At 50.6% G+C, this 9,950-nt stretch overlaps 4 protein-coding genes across 4 annotated transcripts; 3 read left to right on the forward strand and 1 right to left on the reverse strand.

Annotated features, from left to right (window-relative positions):
• Positions 1–363: 363 nt before the first annotated feature.
• AtWU_00208 (KRI1 family protein) lies at positions 364–2,261 on the forward strand (the record flags this gene model as incomplete). The annotated part of the gene is made up of 2 exons (XM_035495324.1): positions 364–535; positions 598–2,261. 2 exons carry the CDS (start codon positions 364–366, stop codon positions 2,259–2,261), a joined length of 1,836 nt encoding a protein of 611 aa, XP_035351217.1.
• A 2,464-nt stretch (positions 2,262–4,725) lies between these two features.
• AtWU_00209 (putative mitochondrial ADP,ATP carrier protein (Ant)) lies at positions 4,726–6,248 on the forward strand (the record flags this gene model as incomplete). The annotated part of the gene is made up of 5 exons (XM_035495325.1): positions 4,726–4,776; positions 4,971–4,992; positions 5,115–5,191; positions 5,382–5,627; positions 5,685–6,248. The coding sequence occupies 5 exons, from the start codon at positions 4,726–4,728 to the stop codon at positions 6,246–6,248; spliced, it is 960 nt and encodes a 319-aa protein (XP_035351218.1).
• A 465-nt stretch (positions 6,249–6,713) lies between these two features.
• On the forward strand, positions 6,714–7,547 carry AtWU_00210 (uncharacterized protein; the record flags this gene model as incomplete). Its single annotated transcript, XM_035495326.1, has 1 exon — positions 6,714–7,547. One exon carries the CDS (start codon positions 6,714–6,716, stop codon positions 7,545–7,547), a length of 834 nt encoding a protein of 277 aa, XP_035351219.1.
• Positions 7,548–8,512: 965 nt separating this feature from the next.
• On the reverse strand, positions 8,513–9,661 carry AtWU_00211 (uncharacterized protein; the record flags this gene model as incomplete). Its single annotated transcript, XM_035495327.1, has 1 exon — positions 8,513–9,661. The coding sequence occupies one exon, from the start codon at positions 9,659–9,661 to the stop codon at positions 8,513–8,515; it is 1,149 nt and encodes a 382-aa protein (XP_035351220.1).
• Positions 9,662–9,950: the final 289 nt, after the last annotated feature.

Genomic DNA, 9,950 nt, shown 5'->3' on the forward strand with positions numbered 1-9,950 from the left:
AGTCAAGTCAAAGAATAATGATAGAAATGAAGCATCCGAAGAACTCAGGGATACAGGTGAAGGTGGGAAAGTAGCATGGCTAGTGGAGGAAGCTTACTAGGAGACAGAGCGCCTCTTGCTCGAGCCATCGGCGGATACAGGCCCGCGCATGATCTAATTGGCTACGTCAGTGGTTCCCTTTGACGGCCTTGGGTCCCCAGGCAACAAAGGGCCCTGTAGGGCGGTGAGCCCCGCCGACTTTTTTTTCTGCCGGCAACCGCTATTATTTTCTTTTGGGAGGCGCATTTGGTCGGAGATAACCACTTCCATCGATCGCTTTCCACATTCTAGTGATCTCCCGACAGCTGTGTCTGTTATTTCGAAATGGAGCCCCCAGCCAAGAGGTCGCGCAAGTTGCTCGATGACGACAGCTCCAGCGACTCAGGAGACGAGTCCGGCGGAGTTCCCATCACCAATGAGGACATCACGTTCAAGATCAACGAAGAGTATGCGCGCCGCTTCGAATACAACAAGAAGAGAGAAGAGAAGCAGCAATGTAAGACTCCATTCTTCTATAATCTGCATGTCGAGAGAAACTAAACTTTGTTCTACAAATAGTGGAGTCCAAATACGGAAAATCTGTCCTAGGCAAACGTCGCGATCGCGATGGTGAAGATGAGTCCGGCGACTCGGAGGATGATTCTACCTCTGAGGAAGAGGACGAGGATGGAGAATTGGCTACCGCCGCTCTGGATGCTGAGATTATGGCCACGCTGAACGCAATCCGATCAAAGGACCCTCGGGTGTATGATAGCAATGCCACTTTCTACACCGCAGCCGACGAGGAGGCGAAAACCGAAGGCTCTGGAAAGAAAGAAAAGCCTATGACCCTTCGTGATTATCATCGTGAGAATCTATTGAGCGGCGCCAACCTGGCAGATGAGGAGGCATCTGACGCGCCGAAGACCTACGCTCAGGAGCAGGAGGAATTGAAGGATGCGGTTGTCCGCGAAATGCACGCCGCTGCCGGTAAAGGTGATGAGAGTGAGGAGGATGACGAAGAAGATTTCCTTGTTGCCAAATCGGCGCCTGAACCTCTTCCGGAGCCCAAGAAGGATGTCAATCTGGATGTTGAGAATGCGGACAAAGACCCGGAAACCTTCCTTTCAAACTTCATGTCGGCAAGAGCATGGATCCCTGCTGGTAGATCGGAACTTCAACCATTCGAGTCGGATGACGAAGAGGAGGATCAACGGGCCGAGGCATTCGAAGAAGCATACAACTTCCGCTTCGAAGACCCCAGCAAAATCAACGCTACTCTAATCACCCATTCTCGTGATCTGACCAACAAGCAGTCGGTTCGCAGAGAAGAAAAGAGCAGCCGGAAGAAGCGCAGAGATGCGGAGAGGCAGCAGATGGAAGAGGAGAAGAAGCAGCGCGAGACAGAAAAGAACCGCCTGCGGAAGCTCAAGATGGAAGAACTTCAAGAGAAGGTCAACCAAATCAAGGAGGTTGCTGGCCTTCGTGCCAATGAGATGACTGACGAAGATTGGGTCAGCTTCTTGGACGCTGCCTGGGATGACAAGAACTGGGAGGAGGAAATGCAGAAACGTTTCGGTGAAGACTACTACGCGGAGGGGGATAAGGAAGGAAGCGATGATGAGTCAGGGAAGAAGAAGAAGCATCCGAAGAAGCCTACGTGGGATGATGATATTGATATCAAGGATCTCGTGCCCGACTTCGAGGAAGAGGAGAAGCCCGCCGTGGATATCTCTGATGTCGAGATGGAGGATGATGAAGAGGGAAGTAACAAGAAGAGCAAGGCGCAGGAGAGACGAGACCAGAAGCGTGAAGCGCGCAAAGACCGCCTTCGTATCCAGGAGGCCGTGGATCGCAACTTGGACCTCGATATCAGCCTTCTTCCGGGTGCGACCAAGAAGAATTCTACTGGATTCCGCTACCGGGAGACATCGCCTCAGAGTTTTGGATTGACTGCACGGGATATCCTCATGGCCGATGACACCCATCTGAACCAGTTTGCGGGCTTGAAAAAGCTTGCATCGTTCCGTGACCCTGAGAAGAAGAGTCGGGATCAGAGGAAGCTGGGCAAGAAGGCCCGTCTAAGGCAATGGCGCAAGGATACCTTTGGTGACGAAGAAGGCCCCAGGATTTCCGAGGAGGCGCCACGGGCACCTACACCGGAGAAGGACAATGTCGGTAAGGTCGATATTCGTGAAGGTGAACCCAAGAAGAAGAGGAGAAAGAGAAACAAGAAGAACTGAACCTGGGGTGCTTCTTACTGTACATGCATCTGGGATTTATGATATACTAGACAGTGTTTTTCATTGTTCAATAACGGCGTATCGGTAATGAGAGCTGTCTACGTTGTTGGTAGATAAGCTGGTCAAAAGTTACAATATATTTACCTACTGCATAGCAAAGTGTTTATTGAGTCAAACGATCAGGTAGTTTATGTCAGTTCTCTTGATAGAACCGAGGTGCTCTTCTGTAGTACCATCATGTCAGGAACATGTGATCATTGGATATATGATAGTGTACTCTCGAATTGAATTCACTGATGCTATATATTTTCGCGAGGACCGAACCAAATAAACACAGTTCAGTCGACATACTAGTAACGATGAACTACCACTACAGTAGCAACTAGCCTTCATAAACAGCCAAATAACCAATCATGAACTCTCCAATAACATCAGCCCAACCAGCAAACTACGAATTGGAGTTTTGATTACACCTAAACCACACCCGAACAACCTCCCGTTGCTGGCACAACGGCGCAGATGAAAAGTGGTATCCCCCATGTTTTCTTAGCGGGTGGGTCCCGGATGAAAAGAGAACAGTTTGTCAGGTTTGCCCGCCCCGTCGAACAAACAGAAAATAGAATAAAAAATAAATAAAAATTAAAAAAAGGAGGAAGGGAAAGAAAGAAAGAAGAGAAAAAAAAAGAAAGACAGAAAGAGGAGGACCAAGGTGGAAAAATGAAACTAGTCACTTTCAAGCAGAAACAGTGGGTCCCGGCTGGGACAATTCCTGTTTGGGTAATGTAGGTCTCGTGTCTTCTTTGGCTGCATACGAAAAGATGATGCTGGCACTGGAATAGTGTGGAAGAACGTCGGGATCGGATAGATATACTGGTCGTATGTATATCTCCTGTATGAACTGGTACAGCATAGTTGTTCAGTTTTTTTGAAGAGTGGTGATAGTTGAATGAATAACCCCTTAGTACACTTATGAGACGACTACTTGCGATCTTCGGACACTAGGATGAGGGATAAAAAGGAGTACGGCCTGAGGTATATAACATAACCTCTAGCAACAAGCATATGCTACTGCTGTGCCCTTGCCTACGAAATGCAGCATAACCATGTAGTACTACTCATAGGGAACCAAGCTTGGATGATAAGAACTGATAGTATTTAACCGGGGAGAGTATGATAGAATACCAACTTATGGGATACTTCATATTACCGATGTTGTCCGTGTTTGCGATCGCTGCTCCCTTGGCCGCCCCCTTCTGTCTCTGTCTGTCTCTCGCTCTGTCTCCGTACCTGAGAACTTCCGCCCGGAGCAGAAAAACGGGGAAATCGCGGCATGTCAGCCGAAAGACGCCGCACGCACCTGATCAGTCCCGGTGGCGCGTAGGAAGGCCCAGAAACCATGGACTCCGTTTGGATGCTGCAGATAGATAAGTAGTAGCGTAGGTACTTAGGTGAGTAAATTTTTTTAAATTATTTTCGAGCAATTTCTGCAGAGACCGACGCAAATTGACAATTCCGTTCCTGCAATTGCCGTTGTGCACGAATAAGTCAAAGTACACAAGATGGAGGCCGAGAGGCAAGCGTTTGCCATCGGATATCCGGGACCAAATGGGAAGAAGGGGCGGTTCCCCATGGATGGAGCGCGAAGGTGTGGACTCTCCAAGAAAACGCTTTGGTTCGGTCAAGACGGGGAAATGGGAGAGGAATGGATGGGTATCTTACGAAGCCGAATTACGGAGAAAGGGCCCAAACATGTAAATTATGGTCTGTAGGTCAATCAGCAAAGGACCGAGCGGTGATTGCGAGTACACCGATCGGTAGACTACGGAAGGGATGAAAAAAGGACCAAGGGAAGAAATATCGAGAGCTACATGCCGTTTCAGAGGCTATTAGATTGATATATTTCAAAATATCATTCCGTAGGTATAATCGCTATAATGAAGGCTGAGATGAAGATGAAAGTGGCTTTTTCTTCCTCTTTGACCAGAAATTCACTCATAGTAACTAAAGGTATCAAAGGGTATTTCCCAATAATGTCAGCGGTCGGAGTTGGTTACTGGCGCGATCGGGAGATATCGGCTCTTCGTTGCCTGGGCCAGCATTAGCGCCGGGTCCAGTTTTTTTTTTTTTTTTTCTTGCATCTGTTTTTTTTTTCGTTCCCCCTAACAATGGGAGGGCCTCCCTACTCCGTACCGGGCCAACCAATCCGGCCAATGGAAACTGGGCCGGGGCGCCCATCGCCGCCGCTGCCACTGCAAATTCAGGCCAGCGAAAAACCCAAGAGCGTCCTAGCGTCTCCGCTCGCTTCTTCCCGCTTACAAGAGCCCTTCGCTCGCTATTTTTTCTTCCCTCCCTTCCCTTCCTCTCTTCCTTTTCTCTCCATCCCCTTTGAAGTGTCCTGTTTGACTGGCACTATCATCCATCTCCTCTCTTTCTTTCCTTAGTTTTCGTTATCACAGCCGTCAAAATGGCCAAGGGTGATGTTAACCAGGCCGACAAGACCGTCTTCGGCATGCCCGTAAGTTCCTACTTGTCCCATACGAACGGAAAGGCCAGGTTGTCGGATGTCGCGCTCTCGATGGAATCGGTTGAAATTGGTCTTTAATATCGAAGATCGAGTACTACATTCCTTCGAGACACGATGGTCGAACAATTTGGCCCGGTTCAATGGTGTTGTTGCCGGACTAGGTGGCTAATGAAAAATTTTCACAGGGATTCGTCGTCGACTTCCTGAGTATGTGCATTCCAGCTCCCCCCGAATGATCGATCCTCATACTACGATCGATCAATTCCTATCCAACGAGCAACACGAATTATTTGATCATGACCTGAATTTGATACTAACTACTGGTACAGTGGGTGGTGTCTCCGCTGCCGTCTCCAAGACTGCTGCCGCCCCCATCGAGCGTATCAAGCTCCTCATCCAGAACCAGGTTGGTTAAGCCTCAACACCAATGTCTCGCACTGCCGGAACGAAAATTGCTGGCACGATCTGCAATTGCGTCTTCGAAACGACATCTCTCCGACCGAAGATTGCCAATTCAGCCGGACGCAAAAATTTTCACTCCGGACAGTCCGGGCATGAGATCGACCCAAATAGATGCTAATACGATTGCCCTTCAGGATGAGATGCTTCGCGCTGGTCGTCTCGACCGCAAGTACAACGGTATCATGGACTGCTTCCGTCGTACCGCCGCCTCCGAGGGTGTTGTTTCCCTGTGGCGTGGTAACACTGCCAACGTTATCCGTTACTTCCCCACCCAGGCTCTTAACTTCGCCTTCCGTGACACCTACAAGTCCATGTTCTCCTACAAGAAGGAGCGTGATGGATACACCAAGTGGATGATGGGTAACCTTGCCTCCGGTGGTGTATGTATCCCTATATCCAGCTTAATACTCGAGCGATCACGCTAACAATTGCTTCAGGCTGCTGGTGCCACTTCCCTCCTCTTCGTCTACTCCCTCGACTACGCCCGTACCCGTCTTGCCAACGACGCCAAGTCCGCCAAGGGCGGTGGTGACCGTCAGTTCAACGGTCTCGTTGACGTCTACAAGAAGACCCTCGCCTCCGACGGTATTGCCGGTCTCTACCGTGGTTTCGGTCCCTCCGTTGCTGGTATCGTTGTCTACCGTGGTCTGTACTTCGGCATGTACGACTCCATCAAGCCCGTTGTCCTGGTTGGTCCTCTCGAGGGTAACTTCCTTGCCTCTTTCCTGCTCGGCTGGACTGTCACCACCGGTGCCGGTATCGCTTCCTACCCCCTGGACACCATCCGTCGTCGTATGATGATGACCTCCGGTGAGGCCGTCAAGTACAAGTCCTCCATGGATGCTGCTCGCCAGATCGTCGCCAAGGAGGGTGTCAAGTCTCTCTTCAAGGGTGCCGGTGCTAACATCCTCCGTGGTGTTGCCGGTGCTGGTGTCCTGTCTATCTACGACCAGGTCCAGCTCATCCTCTTCGGCAAGAAGTACAAGGGTGGCTCTGGCTAAGCGCTTGATTAATTTCAAGCTGTTTCAGTCATGATATCGGGGAAATGGGGTTGCCGGTGTCTTGGTGTAACTACCAGATGCCGGAGGTGCTGCGGAGGATAGAAATATGCGTCAAGAGTGATATCAATAATCTTGAGCATAGAATCGTGTGATATTTCCTCTTGTACCAGTTGTATTTTACTGCCCGCAAGCTTATTTCTTTTTTTCTTCCAACTGTACTTTCTCCACCTTGGGTATCAAAAACAGTATGTCCTGCCTTGGATCAAAATCTGTTCTTAGTCCGTAATGTAGATGCCATAGTTGCTGTAAAAATTTGCACCCTTCTAGTCACCTGACCCAATGGCAACGTCACGTGCAATATAGCTCCATGACGTCGATCCCTGCTCCAGCTTCATCCCATAGTTATAGCTTCCTCCCTCCCTTATAGTTCATACATCCCCTTAACCAATTCCACCTATATCCAAAATGACCAGTTCCTCCACCACAGATGAGGTCCCTCCCCGGACCTCCAGCCCAGCCGCCGCCCCTGACTCAGAGCCAGAGCCAGGACCAGAGCCAGAACCAGAGCAAGACACAACCCAACCCGCAACCACCTCCGCGACAGCAACCGCCCCAGCATACTCTCCCATCTACGCTACCGCAGAACCCAGCGACCTCCCAACCCAAGCAACCAATTCCCTGGACACCCAAGTGCCATTGACACCCGCAGCAGCCACTACCACCATTACAACTGCCACGGAAGACCCTCCAGCTACATCTACATCTACATCTACATCCCCACCACCACCCCAACCAGGCGCCCACCCTATCCCTCCCCCGACATCCTCCACTAACCACCCAGCTCCAACATCCACGTCAGACAATCATTCACCACCACCACCTGCACCAAAACCAGCCGACCCTCCTCTTCCACCAACCATCACACCCGCACCAGCACCAGCACCAGCACCAACACCCCCATCCAGCCACCCCCACCCCCAAACCTACAGCTACAGCTACAGCTACGGCAGCTACCGCCCACCAACCCAAACCAACCCCAACTCGACCACAACACCCTACGGCTCCCTGTACCAGCCTCCCACAACAGCTACCACGACGGCCACTACGACAGTGACTTCTGCGGGGGCGCAGCTGCCGCTGCATTATGAGCCGGATGCGTCGTCGTCGGGGAGGGTGGATTTGGGTGATGCGGAGGGTGGTGAAGATGGAGTGTGGGGGTGGATGAGGTGGGCGGGACGGAAGTTGGGGGAGGTGGAGGCGGAGGTGTGGAGGAGGATTAATGAGGTTCATGATCGGTGATTTATTCTTCTTTATTTATATATAGGGGTGTTGGTTGAGGTAGGGAGGATGTTGGGTAGGGTTGGTTTGGGGTGTGCACTATGTATGATGATATATCTTTTGGAATGGGTGGGCGTTGGTTTGGTTTGTTGGTTTGGCTGTTTTGAGTGTGTCTGATTAGGTTACTAGTATTTGCTGGGATGGGAAGGGAACGGTATAGGTTGTGCTCGGGGTTTGGGTTGGGATAAAAGGTGGGTGTATTGGGTTTGTAAACTATGTACTACGTAACTTGTTCTTATATTATTTGTGTTACTTAAATGTTGTGAGTGAGATAAACAATAGAGAATACTAAGTATTTGTTTCGAATGTATTATACCAATTTTAGTTATATACTACGAAACTCTACGGGTAAAGGCATGAGTATGTGATGACTATGTGGCCGAGACCAAGCATAGACCGTATATTTATTATCTCTATGTGTAAAAATATGTCCAATGCCTCACTCGGCAGACTCAAGCTATTAACACTGAGTCGTAAGAACCATATAAACAATATGGATTGAATGGATAGAAGTAGTCCATTGCAATTGCTGCCATGCAACAATCATATGTTCCAATAATTGCAAGAATGGAGAGTGGTCCGGGGTGCCAGTATGTGTGTTGAAACGCACCCCCAAGAACGCCTGATAGGCAACAAGTTCATCAACCTTGTACCAGGTCGATGTCATTATGTGAATGTTGTTTGAAGAAATGCCAAAACGCCGGGGTCATTCCCAGAACCCAAACCCAATGCATCGTCAGGATCGAACCAGTCGTATCGATAACGTCGTCCAGCTTGCTGGTGTATTCTTTGAACAAGAAAAGTAATCGTAGAACGTAAAAGTATGTATCAGGGAATAGGACCAGCCTCAAGTCTCAAAGAGACGTTGCAGGGTTGCAAGAACACAAGATGTTCTTGACAAACGCCTGCCAAAAGTATATATATGATTACATTGATCCGAGTCGGAGGAGCGCCTCGACTGCAGCACGCTCCTCGCGGTCACCCATGACACCCTCCGGGAGGGTAAAGCCGTGTTGTTGAACCGGTAATCTGCGCGGTGCAGACTTCGCCAGCGACGACGCAGCAGGTCCTCCGCCTCGCAGTTGTGGCGAGTTATGGGTCCCATTCACGAAGCCTCCCGAGGCGTTCAATGATCGTGCGCGAAGCGCATCAGCACCTATCTGTGCCCAATCTTCCTCATCTGTGATATCTTCTTCGCCCCAGTCTTCGTCCTGCATCTCGTCGTCCGGGGCCTCAGACGACGAGCAGTACTCGCGCTCGTTTCCGTCGAGTGACATCTTGTCAGCCTCATGTTCCAGCATGCTGATATCATGTCCACCGTAGTCCATCTCCGAGTAAGAGAAGACAGCGGAGTCGCCAGTAACGCTACTGCCATAGGGCTGAACGCTTCCCCGCTTCGTAGGGATCTGCATGCCCCGTTGCGGGAAAGAGTTGGAGATACTGGCGGGTGGCGACACGTTGAGGTGTTGCGCATCCCGTAAAGGCTCACCACGACGGCGAGCATCCCAGCGTCCCCAGCCGACCTTTTCGAAGATAACATCACCATCACGGCCGCCACTCTTGTCTTCGCTCCCTCGGCCTTCCAGCGCAGCGACCACCAGCCTGCGGGCTTTGGCAGGTGGGATGCCTGAGAAACCCGGCACACTGGTAGTCAAATAACCCATCAGGTGGCGAATAGCCAAAGGGCCATGTTGCAGCATAATTTCCGGGAGATGGCACTTGGCCAACATGCCCGGCGTGATAACCCCGGTGCTATCTAGATCATGAGCCGACGGACGAGCTTCATTCGAGTTGTTCGTATGATCGGCGGCATCTCCGAGCTCAACATCGGACTCCACATGCGAGGAGCTCAGCGGGGAGTATCCAGGGTGATTAGCGCCCTGGCGTCTGAAGCCCTGCGGAGGCAAAGTGGGGGAAATGGAGTTGGGCGGAGTAGGCAACATGGCAGGATGCCCCGGACGAGCGGAGTCACGACCGCCCGGGGTGAAACCGGAGCGTGGCTTGGGGATATCGACAGAGGCCGTCTTGCCAGCAAGGGCCATAGCAATGCTGGAGGTGGTATTCATGAAAGCCATGGTGATGATCGAGACCAACAAGAGGATCTAGATACTTTCTTTTATTTGGGGGGGACCTGAGGGTGGCTAATCTGCTTATCAAATGAGTCAGAGGACCATCCGCCAATCATTGCATGAGGCCAACCAATGGAACAGATGACTAAGTCCCACACTCAGAAGGACAATTGGGAAGTATAAGATTCACGCGTTTGGAGGCAAAAAGGAACAATAAGGAACGAAAACCAAAAATTGAGCTCAAAGGAATTTGGTTGGAATTTTTTCTTTGAGGGTTTGGTACTCACAGTGCACT

The sequence above is a fragment of the Aspergillus tubingensis genome (assembly GCF_013340325.1).
Source record: "Aspergillus tubingensis WU-2223L DNA, scaffold_1, whole genome shotgun sequence".
NCBI lineage: Eukaryota > Fungi > Ascomycota > Eurotiomycetes > Eurotiales > Aspergillaceae > Aspergillus > Aspergillus tubingensis.